The sequence below is a fragment of the Monodelphis domestica genome, chromosome 6 (genome assembly GCF_027887165.1).
Source record: "Monodelphis domestica isolate mMonDom1 chromosome 6, mMonDom1.pri, whole genome shotgun sequence".
Classification (NCBI taxonomy): Eukaryota; Metazoa; Chordata; class Mammalia; order Didelphimorphia; family Didelphidae; genus Monodelphis; species Monodelphis domestica.
Window position 1 is genome coordinate 28,155,100 of NC_077232.1, and position 15,791 is coordinate 28,170,890.

Sequence of the window (15,791 nt, forward strand, 5' to 3'; positions counted from 1 at the left end):
TTAATGAAAATCAGACGCTGCCAAACTCCCAGCATCCACTCGGGGACAGGGCAGATGAGCCAATCCCACCAGCATTCCCCAGGGACCTTCTGTCCTAGGTGTGTGAAGATCCCAGCCAAACCTCTGCTGGCTGGGGCTGAGCAGCGTTTCCCCTGTTGCTTTTCCAGGGTCCGACTGTCAGCCTTGCTCTTTGTGGGAGATGATTTTGGAGAAAAAGCCTCTGAGAAGGCCAAATTGACACCCCACCGATTAGTGGGAAACTGACCTGCCTTCTCCTTGTCAATAACCCCGTGGCCTGGCTGAACCCCCCCCCCCCTTGGGTGAAATTGACAGAGATTTCTGAGCAGGAATGCAGGTACCCAGGGAGGAGAGGGAGAAGGGATCCCCGGAGACGGGAGACCCAGGCCCCAATAATAAAACAAGTTCCCCCTTAGAGAAACATGGAAGTTCATGGGGACAAAATTAACCTGAAACATTAATATTCATCGGAAGTAACGCGGGCAGGAAAGCTGCCGAGGGGACAATGAAATCGATGGGAGGTTTGTAACTTGATATAGTATCCAAAAAGGTCAGCACAACTGGAGGGCCCCATAAACCCGGAGCTGGGAGGAGACCGCTTCGGTTGGGGAGGGGGCTGGGGAGGGTCCCTTTCTAGGAGAAAGAACCCACTTTCCTGTCCCTTCGGACCAGGAATTTTGAGAGGGGGAAGAGGAAGCTCTGTTTTCCAGGAGCTTCCAAGGGAAGAACTCCATCTGCCTGGCTCCATTCGGTGACATCTGAGCCGGGGGACAATCCCATCAGGAAATGGGTAAATGGGAAGGGGGAGGTGTTGGAATGATTTCTCCCCAGACCAACTCAGCCCAGACTGAAAGTCTCTGGAGAAAGAATTCCGTGGCCCGGGGGGAGAACGAGGAGCCAGCCCAGGAGCCGGGGGACCCCCGACGCCCCTCGTTTGATTAAGGCCGATCGGATTCTTCTTGAGCAAGTCTTCTATCCAGCCACCTTAATAAAGTCAGGGTTTGCGGCTCCGAGGGGGCCGGGGTCACGTCTAGGTGACCTAGGTTAACGGGGCGGCTGCACTCCCAGGGCACAGATCCGGGCCCTGGGGGACCGGAAAGTCTCAGCCCCCGGGCTAGGAAGGAGTCCAGGGGAGCCGGGGGAGCGGCCCTGAGGGAGCGCGGGGACTTCGGGAGTGTGCCCCCCCCGGGGGTGGGCCTGGAGGGACCCCTGCCCTGGCCATCCACCGGGGCGCGGGGCTAGGGAGATGCGGGAAGAGGCTCGGGGCCGCCGCCGGGGGCGGGGGTCGCGGGGCCCGGCGGGCGGAGCAGCGGAGCCGGGGGCGGGGGCCGAGGGCGGGAAGGGGCCGGGCTGGGCGCGGGGGGCGGGCCGAGGCGGCTGCGGCTGCAGGGGTTGCGGCGGCAGCGGCGGCGGCGGGGGGCGGGGCGGCCGGGCCCGGGACACCCCCCCCTCCCGGTCCCCTGGCGGGGCTGCTTGGCTCCGCCGCGGCTTCGGCTCGGGAGGCGCAAGAGGGAGCAGCGGCCGGAGGGAGCCCGGGCCATTCGTTCGCTCTCGGCTCGCTCGCGCACAGCCGCCGTCAGTGCCGCGCCGCCCAGCCTGCCGAGTGCCGCGCTTGCGGCCAGGGGCCCGTTCCCCACCGGCCCCCCTCTCTCAAGTCCCCGGCCTCCGGCACCATGAGGCGGCCGGGGGGCTCGCTGCTGCTGCTACTGCTGCTGCTGCTCCGCCTCGGCGCCCTGCTCGGCGCACACGGTAAGCGGGCGTCCCCGCCCCGATCTAGGGAAAGTTTGTCCCTCGCTTCTGGGACCGAGGGAGAGAGGGAGACGGGCTGGGGCTGGGGCCTGATCCCCGACATCCCATGCTCTGGGAGCCAGGGCTCCGAAGATCCCCCCGCACGGAGAACTGGATTCCCCCCCCGCCTAAGCCCTGGGTCCCCCTTTGCTGGAAGTCTGATTCCTCCCCTACACACACACCACATACACACACACACACACACACACACACCCCACACACACACACACACACACACACACACACACCCCATACCCCCGGACCCAGATCCCCAGGAATCTCCCCACCCCGCCGGAACCCCGCGGAACCCTCGGCCCGGCCCCCCAGCGGGATTCCCGCAGGGGCTCTCAGCTCAGGGCTGCCACTGGTGTCCCCTAGGCTGCCCTACCCCTTAGTGGGGCCGGCCTGCGGGCGTACCCCTCTGGCTCGCCTTTCCCCCGCCTGCTCTTTGAGAGGCTCCAGGGCCGGCTTCCCTCGGCAGTTGTCTGCGGTCCGGGGGAATGTGCAGCAAGGAGAGGGGCGGGCGGGCGGGCAGCAGGGATGTTCCCGAACTGCTAACTCCGCCGGACTTCCCTTCCCAGCTTTAGGGAAAGCGGGTGAACTGAGGCGGAGTGCTCGGAGGGACCCTCCGGGGGAGATCCCAAATCCCTTAAGTGGGGACCCTGGGGAGGGCTAGGAGCGAGCCGTGCAGCCTTCGGACCTCCCCCTCCAGGAGGGTCCCCGGGCGCAGCTTCTCGGCGGCTCCATCTCCCTCTGGGTTGGCGTTGTTTGGGGTTCCCTCTGCTGGATGCTACCAATGGGCTTCCTGCCCTGGTTCGCTAGGGGGAATGGGGGGTGGGGTGGGGAGGCGGAATCCTGCCGCGGGATCGGGAGAAAGTCTCCCCCTCAGCCTGCAGCTGCCAGCCCCCCTTCCTCCGTCCCCCCAATCCCGGAGCCCCCGGCCCGTGCGGGGAGGGGAGCTGCGGCTCTATCCGCTCCATATTCATAACTTGTTTGGGGGCCTTCGAGCCGAGCGCCTGGCCGGGAGAGGGGGCTTGTAGGTCCGAGCCGGGCGGCGGGGCAGAGCGGCTGCAGCCCCCAGCACAACTCTGAGCCCCTTCCCTGACCTCCAGCCGGCCCCCGCCCCAGGCCAGTTACTGGTCTCGGGAAAGGAGGCGGCTGGGGCTTGCTCGGATCCCAGCCCGTGTAGACCCGGGCCCGCGGAGGAGGAGGGAAGACGTGGGCTGCCCAACGTGGCTTCCCCCAGCAGGTAGTGGGAGCGCTCGCTCCTTTCCCGATCCCAGCCCACGCCCGGGGGGCCTGGCCGCCCACCCTGGAGCTCGGTGAAGCCTGGGCTCGGGTTTTGCTTTTGTCCCCGGGTCTCGGGGAGCCGTGGTGGCCCGCCGCCTCCCGGCTCTCCCTCCCGGGGTGTGCTGGGCTCTCCCCCTCCTGGGCTCTCTGCTAGCAGGTTATTTGTAGCCTCTCTGGCGTGTTGGGACAGCAGCCCTACCCCGGGAGGAATGTAGCTGCTCATCCCACCAGCCGGGCCCCTTAAAGGGACAGCCGTGCTGGCCTCCGGGGGAGGAGAAGCCACTTTCCTGCCTGTTCCCCAGGAAGTGCCCCAGAGATCCGGGGGAAGAACCGGGCTCGGGAGGGCGGCGGGCGATGGTCACCCCCTGTGGCGGGACTGAGCTGGGACCGGGAGGGGACTTCGGAGGCCTCGTGTCGGTGTGGGAGGCCCCTGCCAGTGCCGGGATGTGGGGATCCTTCGGTGTGTGGTGACTTGCCTATAACAGCTTAGGGCTTCCCGGACCGCAGCGGGTTCCCCCTTTTGTTCGGGGTCCTTCTGTTGCCCCCCTTGCGCAGGAACTTGGGTGCGTCTTGGTGCTGGTTTGGGGCTTCCAGAGAAGGGAAAATGATAGGGATTGGAGTTTCCTTCAAAATTGTTGTGGATTAAAAAATTTGATTTTGAAAGAGCAGTTGGGGCAGAGCAAAACCCCCGGAGAAACTGAGGCAGATCCAGAGAGGTTGACTGACGTTGCAGAGGAGTAACCCCATTTTTTTAAACCCTTACCTTCCGTAGTGGAGTCAATACTGTGTATTGGCTCCAAGGCAGAAGAGTGGTCAGGGCTAGGCAGTGGGGGTCAAGTGACTTGCCCAGGGTCACACAACTAGGAAGTGTCTGAGGTTAGATTTGAACCCAGGACCTCCCATCTCTAGGCCTGGCTCTCCATCCACTGAGCTACCCAGCTGCCCCCTGAGTAATCCCATTTTTAAAGGAGGAGACTGAGACAGAAATTGTGGCTCAACTCTAATCCCAAGGTTTTAAGTCGTTTCACCCCAGATCTTGCTTCTAGGTCCAGCTTTTTATCCATTGGGACATAGTGCTCCCCCTCCCATATCACTGTTCTTGGATGGTCCCAACCTGGGAGGAAAGGAGAGCCCAGAGCTTGATAGTGAGGCTCCCTGGATGGCCCTGGGAGAGCTCCTGGGGGGGGGCCTTTAGCCCCTCTGGAGGGGGCAGGGGGGGGGCTTCTCAAGAACTTCCATTTCCATTTCCCCAGTTAAATGTGGCCGGGAGGCAGCTCTATTGCTCTATTCTGGAGGCAGCGATGGGGCGGGCCTGGCTGGCTGAGAGACCCCAATTTAACTCCCTGCAGGAAGCACCCTGTGGGTACCTGCTGGATGCCTGGGACCGGGTCAGCCCTTGGTGGAGATCACTGTCATGGGCTCCTGGGCAGCACAGGGGGGCAAGCATAGATTTCTGGATTTGCAAGTCTTGAATCTGTAAGTTCTGATCCGCTTCAGCCTGTAAGGCCTGAGTGACCCCGACCCACTCCATGAACCTTTCTCAGCCTCACTTTCCACATCAGAGAAATGGGGATACTAAAACGTATGCCAAAGGATTATCAAATAGAGGAGGCAGGTATGAAGTGCTTTCTGCAAATATAGACCAATAAGAGGGTCCCTAGGAGCGAGGAACTTAGACTGCCTGTGTAGGCGCCAGAGAGGGGGAGAGGCAGGGAGAAGAAGTCCAAGGTCCTTCCCCCAGGAGGGAGTCTCCCATCGGGCCAGAAGGGCCTCAGGGCTCCAGAGGTAAGGATTAGGAGGAGAGGAGTAGCCTGGAGAGTGTCCAAAGTGAAAGCTAGTGTACATAAAGAAAGCCCTTTGCAAATGTGGAAACACTAGATAAGAGTGAGTTGTTATTATAATACTCCAGTAATGAACCTTCGGGGTTTCTGAAGGGAGTGTGAGAAGGGCTTGGGCTGGCCCAAATGGGCACCCTGATGGTCCTGTCCCTGCCCAGCCCAGCTGGGGCCGCGGGCTGGGAGGGCTGCTTGAGTGACTGGGTCATCTGCTTCAGTGGGTTTCCGAGAGAAGGCTCTCTGGTGCTAAATTTGTCTTTCCTCTTCTCTGTCCTTCTGGGTATCAGGTGACAAGCCTGGGCTTTGGCACCCGGGAACAGGGGGGAGAGGGGCGCCAGGGCCGGATGTGAGGGGTTTTGGGGTGCCAAATTCCGGACCTTCTGACATGAACAGCCTCAGAGCTATCAACTGACCCGAGAGGGGCAGGAGATCCAGGAGGACAGCGTGGCTCATTGAGGGTCTGCTGCCTGGGGCGGGCTTTCTGGGGCTCAGGGTCTGTGGGCCTTGCTTGGGAGTCGAGGAGCCATTCCTTATTTGAGTGCCACCTTCCATGTGCTGGGTGCTGGCAGTTCAAAGAGAAAACCCAAGAGATCCCTGCCTTCAAGGCGTTCCTCTTCTGTCGAGGGGCACTGACAAGGGCACAGATATAAGTAAGTCCCCTAAAAAGAGAAGAGGCGAAAAAGAATTCTGGTGGAACGGCAGGGAGAACCCTGAGGCCTGGGGGGATCAGGAGAGACCCCCCCACAGGAGGGAGCACCTGAGTCACGTTTATGGGGCAGCTAGGAATTCCTAGAGGTGCAGGTGAGGAAGAGAGCATCCTGCGCCTGAGGGACCCTAACTTCAACAAGGGGACAGCGCCAATCCCTGGGGGCACCAAGAGTCTCCCTTCAGACCCAGAGAGCCAAGGTTTACAATGGAAAATGGGTGGGAGGAAGGGTGCAGGGAGCCCCACTGGCCACACCGATACCCAGGGGATTGTGGCAAGGATTGCAGTTTCAGGAACAGGTTTGACTCAGGTAGCCTTCTGATTCAGTTCGGGCTTGCGGCAGAAAGGTGGCTTGATCTGAAGTCAGGCCAGAGGCTTACTAGCTGGGCAAGTTGGGCAGATCTATTGCTTATCTCAGCCTCAGTTTCCCCCTCTGTAAAATGAGGAGGTTCGATTCAGTGGCATCTGTCATCACTAGCAGCTCTAAATTTAGGACGGAATGATCTGTATGTACTTCTGGAGAAGAAAATGGCAAACAGCTCCAGTATCTTTGCCAAGAAAACCCCATTCAGGGTCACAACTGAATCACTGACCAACAACAACATATGTACTTGCTGTGGTTGTGGGTGTATTTCCCAGGCTCAGAACAGTTTCCTGTACCCTTTTGCCCACTTCTACTAGCTAAGAAATAGTGCTAGATCTAGAAACCAAGGAACTGGATTCAAATCCTACCCCCATCACTTATTTCATGTAAATGTTGCCTTGGCCAAGTCACTTCCCCATCAGATCTCAGTTCCCTCTTCCTCATCTGTTAAAGGAGAGACTTGGATTAGATGACCTTCTTTTTTTTTTAACCCTTCCCTTCTGTTTTAGAATGGAAATTAAGAATTGATTCTAAGGCAGAACAGTAAGGGCTAAGCAATGAGGGTTAAGTGACTTGCCTAGGATCACACAGCTAAGAAGTGACTGAGGTCAGATTTTTTATTTTTCATTTTTAAATGTCTTTATTATTCCAACTTAGTCAGAAGTAAAAAAGACAGGGATATGTATAAATATTCAAACATTTTGGCAATGGTCCTAGTTGTGTAAATATTTGTCTAAAGACAGAGGACATTGTGACATGGTTATATATCAATATCATTACCTGAGGTCAGATTTGAACTCAGGTCCTCCCCACTTGAGACCTGGTGCTCTTATCTGTTGCATTACCTCACTGTCCAGACTAGATGGCTTCTAAGGGCTCTTTCAGCTCTAAATCTCTGGGCCCAAGTTCTAGCCCCCATCTTCCTGCACTCCTTGATGGGACACGGCTCGAGTGGGTCTGAACTGCCCTCTGGCTTCCCAGTGGCAGGAGACCTGCTCCTCTGCTTCCCAGGAGGGGTGGAGGTGTTCCCGCTGCTGGGCTGGTGGAGGCGGGCGGTGGAGCCCTATAAATAGCCCTCATAGAAGCCTGTGGTATCCCATAACAATTTCTGTTCAGACAGGGTCAGATTCTGCCTCCTGGCACGGCCTCAGAGCCTTCCTCTCACCATTCTTGTCTCTTTCCTCTCTTGAAAAATAAAAGAAGTTGCCGCTCTCAGACTTCCTTCAAACCGAATAGCAGGTGGCATTTATTACAGTCATTTGGCATTTGCAAAGCACTTTACATACATTATCTCCTTTGATCCTCACTTCAAGTCTGTGGCGAAGTAGGTGCTATTATTCCCACTTTACAGGTGAAAAAACTAAGGCTCAGGGAAGTCGGTGACTTGTCCGGGGTCTCCAGCTGGCCAACATTCAGAAAGGATTGTTATAATTTGGATTTTCCTGCCTAGGAGCTGGATGGTGATGGTGGATAGCCCTCTGAACCTGGAGTCAGGAAGACCTGAGTTCAAATTTGGCCTCAGACTAGATAGGCGACTCTGGCCAAGTCACTTAACCCTGATTGCCTCCGTTTCCTCATCTGGAAAATGATATGGAAAAGGGGATGGCAAATCACTCCATTATCTTTGCCAAGAAAATCCCAATGGGGTGACAAAGAGTCAGACACGAATTAAATACTCAACAGCAATGAATTTCCTAATAGCAAGTCAGGAAACTTGGTCCACCCCAGGCCATAATTCCCCTTATGAAAACAAAATCTGAATATGGTTCATTAGCTTCAGAACTGGGCTCCTCGAAGGCCAGGGGTCATTTGCTTTTTACTTGGATCTATCTCCAGGCTAGAATAGCAAGGTGCTTGGCACTGGGTAAACCCTTACTAAAATGCTTTTCTATTCATTCATCCCCTCCTCTCCTTCCTTCACTCCTTCATTCTAGGGGCTTCAGGGGGCATTTAGTCTCACCCCCTTCATTTCACCGAAACAGATTCCGCTGAAATGATTGCCTCTGGGTCATGGGCCCTTTCTTTCCTCCATCACACCAGCTCCTTCTGCTGGGCTGTGGTCTCTTAGGGGTCTTGAATCTTGACCGCGAGTTTAGGGGGAACTCTCCCCACCTCCGGCGTGGCCCCCCATTTACTGTCTCTGTCTTGTATGGGCGTAGCTGGTAACATGCTAGACTGGGAACTCTTGGACCACCGGGATCTGCCTTTACCTCTCTTCCCAGGGCTTAGCCCAGCACCTGGTGGGTAGCAACTGCCTAAGAGATGCCTATTGACTTGTTCCATGGCAACTGAAACTGACTTATTGTGAGCATCCTGGCATCCCTGAGCAAAGCAGAAGCTCTTCTAGATATCTGCTTAGAGAAACCGCCTTGTTTAAGGGGGAAACACTGGATGTAAAGGGGAAACAGTACTGGAGCAGGCAGGCAGGGTTCAGTTTGTGAGGGGCTCCGCTACAAGGATCCCCAAGGAGTCGGGAAGGGGGTGAGCTTCTGGCTTTCCCCAATTGCCTCCTCCCTCAGCGCCCCGAGCTGCCCTGGCCAGTCCTGCTTTCATCCTGGCTCTCCTTTGGAGGTCGCCCGACCCTTGGCAGCCCTCTTCACCCAGGGATCACTGAGTTGATCCTTCCCTCTGATACTTTCTGCTTCGGGGCCCCTTGAACCCGTCCCATAAACCCTCTGAGCTTCCCTTTGCTCATTTGGAAAATGATAGGGTTGGACTATTTGGCTTGGGAGGGTCTGATTTGCAATCATCTGACCTCAAAGAAAGCCCCCAGCTCCTTGCATTTCAGCCCATCATCTCTTTGTTTCCTCCCGTTCACTTGGGGGCCAGTGATGGGGACTCGCTTTGGCCTTGGCCGTAACCAAGAGCCGCCACAGGGGCTGCCCGCCCGCCCGCCGCAGCCCCTCCACTGCCGCCCGTTTCCTGGCTTCCTGGCGCTGCCTGGCTTGGACTCCATTTTCTTGGTCTTCTGTGTTTTTGATTTAGAGAAAGTAAACATCCTCGGTTGCCCCTGGGTACCTTTGAAACCCATTGGGAAGAGATTGATTTTCTTTTACACTTAGAAATCCTTGCAGCAGACATCTGTCAAAATAACTTTGAGGGCTTTAGAAGTCACCCCCCCCACCCCATGCACGTGCACAGGATGGGGTGGGGGGACATGCGTACCCCACCCCAGGCCGACATGCTTAAGGGGACCTTGGAGACTGCAGGTGGGAATTGGGAAGGCCTCCTCGCTGGGACTTGTTGCAAGCCCCAACTTGGCCGATGGGGACTTCCCCCCCCCACCCCCAAACCTCTGTGCAGAGCTGGGGATCAGAGCTGGGATCAAAGCCGGAAACAAAAGACCCGGGGAGAAAAACCTCCCATCTGGCCCCAGAGGCAGCCACACAAAGGTGCTGCATAATTTATTACCGAGAGTTTGCTGGGATCTTGGAGCTCCTGGCTCCCACTGAGGCTTTGGGGGAGAGCCTCCCCCTTTCTCCATCCGTGAAGGGCAGGGAGGTTCCAGCCCCTGCTGCTGGGAAAGACACCTGATTGGAACACCAAGTGGGGGAGGAGATGGAAAGTGAGTTTGAGCCCCAAAGCTCCGGGATGCTCCTCGGCCCCAGAAACCTCTGTCTCTGCCAGGCCCCTGTGGGGCTTTCTCTCCCATAGGGCAGTGGATGGTGATCCCAGCGCCTCACTCCCACGAATGGAGCCCAAGCGGCAGCCAGCTGCAGAATTGGCTCCTGGGAGGTAGAAACCAAATGGGGGGTGCCAAGGAATTCTCTCCATAGTGTGGCAAGAGAAAAATTGAGAGGAGAATCTCCCCCGTCTGGTCCTATTTTTCTTGTTCTTTCTGGCAGCTCAGTAAGGGAGAGAATTTCAGCTACCAGGCTCAGAGGGAAGGTAGAAAGTGACTGCAGAGGAAAGTCATGGTGCTTTTTCCAAGAAGTGGCACACTGGAGCAATAGCACCCCAGACCTGAAATCAGGAGGATCCGAGTGTGAATCCCAACTCAAGACACTAATCAGCTGGGTCTCAAATCACTTATTCTCTCTGCAACTCAGTTTTCTCATCTCTAAAATGGGTATAATAATGGCATCTCTCTCTCAGGGAGGGTTCTTTTCATTTCTAGTCAACAAACATTTATGGAGCATCTGCTATTTTGTAGCTCTGGGCTATAAAGACCAAAAAACAAAAAAGAACGTCAAACTTTGCCTCTTGGCCTTGGATAAATTCACTTAACCTCTCTAGCTTCTCCAAATGAAAATGGATTGAGAGGCAGGTGGGTGGCTTAGAAGATAAAAGGAGGCCCTGCAGATGGGAGGTTCTGGATTAAAATCTGGCCTCAGCTGGGATTCGAAGGCCTGGGGAAGAGGACAGCGAAGGCCCCCCTGAAGGGGATGGTCTGTAAGCTGACTTGTAAGGAAAGTAGAGAGGGAGGAAGAAGAGCTTTCCAGGCCGGGTGATGTTGGCCTTCCAAGGCCTCACAACCAGCTCTTGCCTTCTCCCTGAGCCTTCCTTCATCAGGGCTGAACATCTCTGGTTCCTTTAGCCAATGTGCATGGGTTGCAGCCTCCGGGTCAGCCACTCTCCTCCGTTATCCTTTTCCGGATGCTCTCCTCCCAGCTCTTGTCTCATTTGGGGCTTTCAGCCCCCCACCCCAAGCCGTTATCTAGCTATGCCTCTGGCCCGAGCTCTTCACAGCTGAGCTCAGGGAAAGGAAAGGAGCTTCTGGAGGAAGCCTTGAACCCGGCTCAGGCCAACAAATAAGGGAAGGAGGTAGAGGACACTCCAAAACCAGCCAGCAGATGGCTTGTTGGGCTCTGCCTTTTTGTAAAATGAGGAGAGCGAGTCTTAGTCTCCCACTTCCTCTCTTCCTTTCCAGAGAAGTGATGGTGATCCTTGCCAAGTCATAGTGGTAGCTGTGGAGGGACCTTAGAGTAAACACCTCCTTTTTTAGGTGGGGATGAGAAATCAGAGACCCAGAGAGAAGTGACTCACCCAAGGTCACACAGTGTCGGCATTTGAATTCAGAGCCTCTTGACTCCAAGCCTATTGCTAATTCCCATAGCACCATATTGCCTTTCATTCCTTTTTTTCCCAGAAAGAAGAGAATTGTGTAGGCCACATGTAGAGGCCAAATTATCTGATTCTAAATCCTTTTCTCTTTTTTATTGAGAGTGGAAGTAGGCTTGGAGGGGTTCTTTATTGGACTGGCTTAAAGGGGGCGAATTTTCAGCCAGAACTAATCTGAAAAATAAAAAAAAATGCCCATTGCATGGCATGCCCTGGCAATACAAAAACATTGATGAAATTGCTCATGTCCTCAAAAAGCTTCCTTTTTATTGGTTTCTCACCTCACAAGAGGGAGGAAGGAAACCCCCATCTCAAGAAGAAATCAAGGGTCGTGGATCATGTGGGGTCTTATGGTTGATCCAAGGGTCACATTAATCAAGGCAGTATGATACACTTAACAGTGGGGCTTTTTAAACCCCTTACCTGCTCTCTGGAACTGATCCTAAGTATTCCAAAGCAGAAGAATGCTAAAGGCCAGTCAACTGGGGTTAAGTGACTTGCCCAGGATCACACAGCTAAGCAATATCTAAGGTCAGATTTGAACCTAGGACCTTTCATCTCCAGGCCTGGTTCTCTATCTGCTGAGCTGCCTAGCTGCCCTGAACAATGGATTTTTGGGAAGTAGAGACCCTGGGTTCAAATCCTACCTCTTCCACTCCTGCCCTGTGTAGCCTTGGACAATTCACTTAAGGATTCTTGCCTTCGTTTCTCCCTTTCAAACGAGGGTGAATTGATCAGATGGCCTCTAAGGTTCTGTTTAGAGTTAAACCTTCCATCCCAGTTGGGGCTTCTGACCTCCTTGTGGTCCCACAGCACCCCTGAGCTCATCTCAAGTTCCATTTGGAAAAGCTCTTTGGGAACTTTCTCAGAGAGAACTATTCTTGTCTGCTATCAGTTTTTAAGCTATTAAGTAGGTCAAGGGAGGACTGGATTGGTGACATCCGGCTCTGGGTCCCTTTCTTGTTAAGAAGCTTGACCCTTCCCTTTGCTCCCAGGAAGGATGCTAGAGCTGCGAGGGAGGGACCCCAGGAGCTGGCTTGCCCAGCCTCGTCCCCCCAAGCTCAAAAAGGATACGTGACTTTTTCAGAGTCACATTCATAGAAATCCAGCCCAAATTCTCTGATTCTAAGTCCTTTTCTCTTTTTTACCGAGCGTGGAAGCACCACTTCTTCCTGATGGGGTCCATTCCACTTCTTGACAGCTCTTTCAGGACATTTTTCTTTCCATCGAACTGAAATCTGCCTCTCGGAATCTTTCTCCCATCGCTCCTGTTCTGCCCCAGAAGAAGTCCTCTCTGTTCTTCAAGGAAGCCCCTAAAATACTGGAAGGCACTTACCAGGGACTGATGAGATCTTCTTGTCTCTAGGCTAAACAGCTCCAGGGAATTCTGGCCCTTGACCATCCTGGCCCCTCCTTTTTGCCCTCTAACATGCCAATGTCCTTCCTAAAACATGGTCCAAGAAGTAACCCCAGATGTGGCCTCACCAGCACGGAGGAGAGCGAGAACATCACCTCCCTGAACCTGGATCTTGGACCTCTCTCGCTCTTTTTAAAAAAATAACCCTCACCTGTCATCTTAGACTCAATACTGTGTATCGATTGCAAGGTAGAAGTGCTAGGCAAAGGGGTTAAGTGACTTACCCAGGGTCACCCAGCTAGGAAGTGTCAGAGGCTAGATTTGAACCCAGGACATCCTGACTCTAGTGCTGGCGCTCTATCCACTGGGCTGCCTGGCTATTTCTGACACTTGAGTTTTAAAGGGAACTAAAGTCTTTGAGAAAAGTAGAAGTGAAAAGTAAGAGGGTTCCAGGCACAGAGGGGAGAGATGGAATGCCATCTGGCTTCCTGTGAGTGAGCGAAGGGAAGGGACTCGAGCTTCCTCATAATGGCATGTATGGGAAATGGCAAATAGACCAGACTATGAGGGACAGCCGTGTATCATCAGCCTGAAGACAGATGGGAGGTAGTCTGGAGAGCTGGAATGCCAAACAGAAAACTGTATTTGTATTTTATCTTGAAAGCAATGGAGAACCAGTCCAGTTTTTTGAGCAGTGGAAGGACCCTGTGCTTTATCGGGGATTGTTCTAGAGGGAGAAACCTGGAGGCAAGAGGTGAGAAGAGCCTGACCAGGGTGCGAAGGAGGGGAACTTGAGAGATATTGAGAGAGGAGCATCCATAAAGCTTGGCCACTGATTGGTTCTAAGAGCTGAGAGAGGGGGCAGCTGGGTAGCTCAGTGGATGGAGAGCCAGACCTAGAGCCAGGAGATCCTGGGTTCAAATGTGGCCTCAGACACTTCCCAACTGTGTGACCCTGGGCCAGTCACTTGCCTAGCCCTTCCCACTCTTCTGCCTTAGAACCGAAACACAATATTGATTCCAAGATGGAAGGTGAGGGTTTAAAAAAAAAAAAAGCTGAGAGAGAAGGGAATGACTCTGAGGTTGCCAACCTTTTGGAAAATCAAGGAATTAGGAAGAAAGGTGGGTTTTTATATTGTTCAGTGTTTTTTCAGGCGTGTCTGCCTCTTTGGGATTCTAGCTGAAGTTTTCATAGCAAAGATATTGGAGGGGTTTGCCCTTTCCTTCTCCAGCTCTTTCTGTAGAGGGGAAAACGGAGGCAACCCAGGTTAAGTGACTTGCCTAGGGTCACACAGCTAGATTGCCTTTTCCTTCTCCAGTTCTTTTTACAAGGAGGAGCAAGTGTACTTGTTCATGTCACATGCTGCAGAGAGGGCAAAAAGGGTGAAAACTTCCCCAAAAGGCCATTGCATTTAACAGTAAAGAGATCGTTGCTGATGGGAATGAAAGCCAGATTGTCGGGCAGAAAGGAGTAAGAGATGAAAAAGTGGAGACAACCAATGGGGATATCTCTGTTTTTTAATTTAATTTAATTTTTCAATTTCTCTCTGAAAGGGGAGAAATGGGACAGCGGCGTGGGGGGAAGGGAACGTCCAACGAAGGAGGCTTTTGGGGGGGCGGGGAGTTGTTTTTTAAGGACGAGAGAGATCTGGGCACGTTGGAAGGCAGCAGATAAGAGGCTGTTGGATAAGGGGAAGCTGAAAAGGAGAGAGAGAAGAGACGGATGATCAAAGGAGCGGAGTTCTGGGATAGACAGGAGATGGGACCAAGGCCACAAGGAGAGAGCTTGGCACTGGCTAGAAGAGCCTCCTTATGCTCCGGGAGGGGAGCAGAGGGGCAGAGCCTGGGGGAGGGGCGGCTTGGAAGGGTGGCATTGGAGTGGAGAGGGAGCTTGGGACAGATGGCCTACTTTTCCTAAACCAGACCTAAAGCATTGGCAGGAAAAGACACGCCAGCCCCAGCTTTTGCCAATGAAGGCTTTGGGGATCGTATTGACTTATCTTTACTCCTCGCTAGAATCTGAAAATAGGGGGAAACGTTCACTTTTTCTCTTAAACCAGAGCCCTGAGGAATTATTAAGGAATTGATGAATGCAAAGGCACCGGACGTGACGTTTCCAGAAAACAGTGTCAAGAAGATTTTTCCTGGTCAGATGACACGATAATAACGAGACTAGCTGATATTTACAAGCACCTTTAAAAAAAAAAAACTTACCTTTTCTGTCTGAATATCTGAATATGTTCATATCTGAATATGTTCTAAGACAGAAGGGTGTCAGACACCTCCTAGCTGTGTGACCCTGGGCAAGTCACTTGACCCCCATTGCCTAACCCTTCCCACTCTTCTGCCTTGGAGCCAATACACAGTATTGACTCCAAGATGTAAGGTAAGGGTTTAAAAAAAAAAAGACAGAAGGGTGGCAAGGGCCAGGCAATTGGGGATATCTAATTATGGAAGCATGGATTTGGAAACCAACCAAAAAATGAATGAACAAATAAACACCCAAATGGGCATTACTAAAAGGTTTAACCATCCCATCTCCAAAGACCACTACGGTTCTTTCCTAAGATTGGGTGAAAATGACAAAAGCTGACTTGCCCAGGGTCACCCAGCTAGGAAGTACCTGAGGCCAGATTCGAACTAAGGTCCTCTAGATTGGTCTATCCACTGTGCTACCTAGCTGCCCCCTTTGTAGCCCTTTAAAGTGCGCAAAGTACTCCCTGTATGCTATTTCCTCACGATGGAGACATAGAAATCCGTACTCTGTGGAATGAAGAACCTTGACTTTTAGTCAAGGGAAGATAATAGGCATAGAAATATATCTGAGCATCCTCACTTGCATTTACAAAATTCAAATAGTCGCCCACACTTTTGTTTCACCCCAATATTTCTCGTTCCTCTGTGATTTTTTTTTTGGTCTGATTTCTCCACCACAGTGTGGAAAATCCCTCTAAAGATGCAGGTAGCAACCAATGGGTAAAGTCTTAGAGGCTGGCCCTAGTCCCACCTGTGTCTGAGGAAGGACTTGACCCCTCCAGGCCTCCCTGACTCCAAGACTGCCCCTCTCGGTCCTGGATCTTCTCCTCTTAAGCTGGAGGGTTTGAATTATCCTTTATCATCTCAGTCAAAGCTCTAGTGAGAAATGAGATTTTTGCCTGAGCAGTGCACAGTTGGGGACCCCCAGAGATGAAATGGACGTTGTCATGGAGACCCAGCTTTTGTGTGTGCGCCCCATCGCTGTTTACTGCCACCACGTGACCTTCCCCAGTGCCGGCCACGGAAGGGTCAGGCCTGCCTCAGAATTCCCAATCAGAGACTTGGGCAGGAAGTCAGTTCTGCCTGTCAGATGGAATCCCTCCATGGTGATTGTCTG

At 53.6% G+C, this 15,791-nt stretch overlaps 1 protein-coding gene across 4 annotated transcripts in view; it reads left to right on the forward strand.

Annotated features, from left to right (window-relative positions):
* The first annotated feature begins 715 nt into the window (after positions 1 to 715).
* The window catches only part of LRP4 (LDL receptor related protein 4), a 71,661-nt gene continuing 56,585 nt past the window's right edge, over positions 716 to 15,791 (forward strand). For 3 of the 4 annotated variants that reach the window (XM_007497398.2, XM_007497399.2, XM_007497400.2), the window contains exon 1: positions 1,422 to 1,767. In XM_007497398.2, the coding sequence (XP_007497460.1) occupies positions 1,692 to 1,767 (76 nt within the window). In that variant the 5' untranslated portion in view covers positions 1,422 to 1,691. Of the gene's footprint in view, positions 809 to 1,421; positions 1,768 to 15,791 lie in introns of those variants that run through there. The other variant, XM_016423504.2, reaches the window with a different exon arrangement.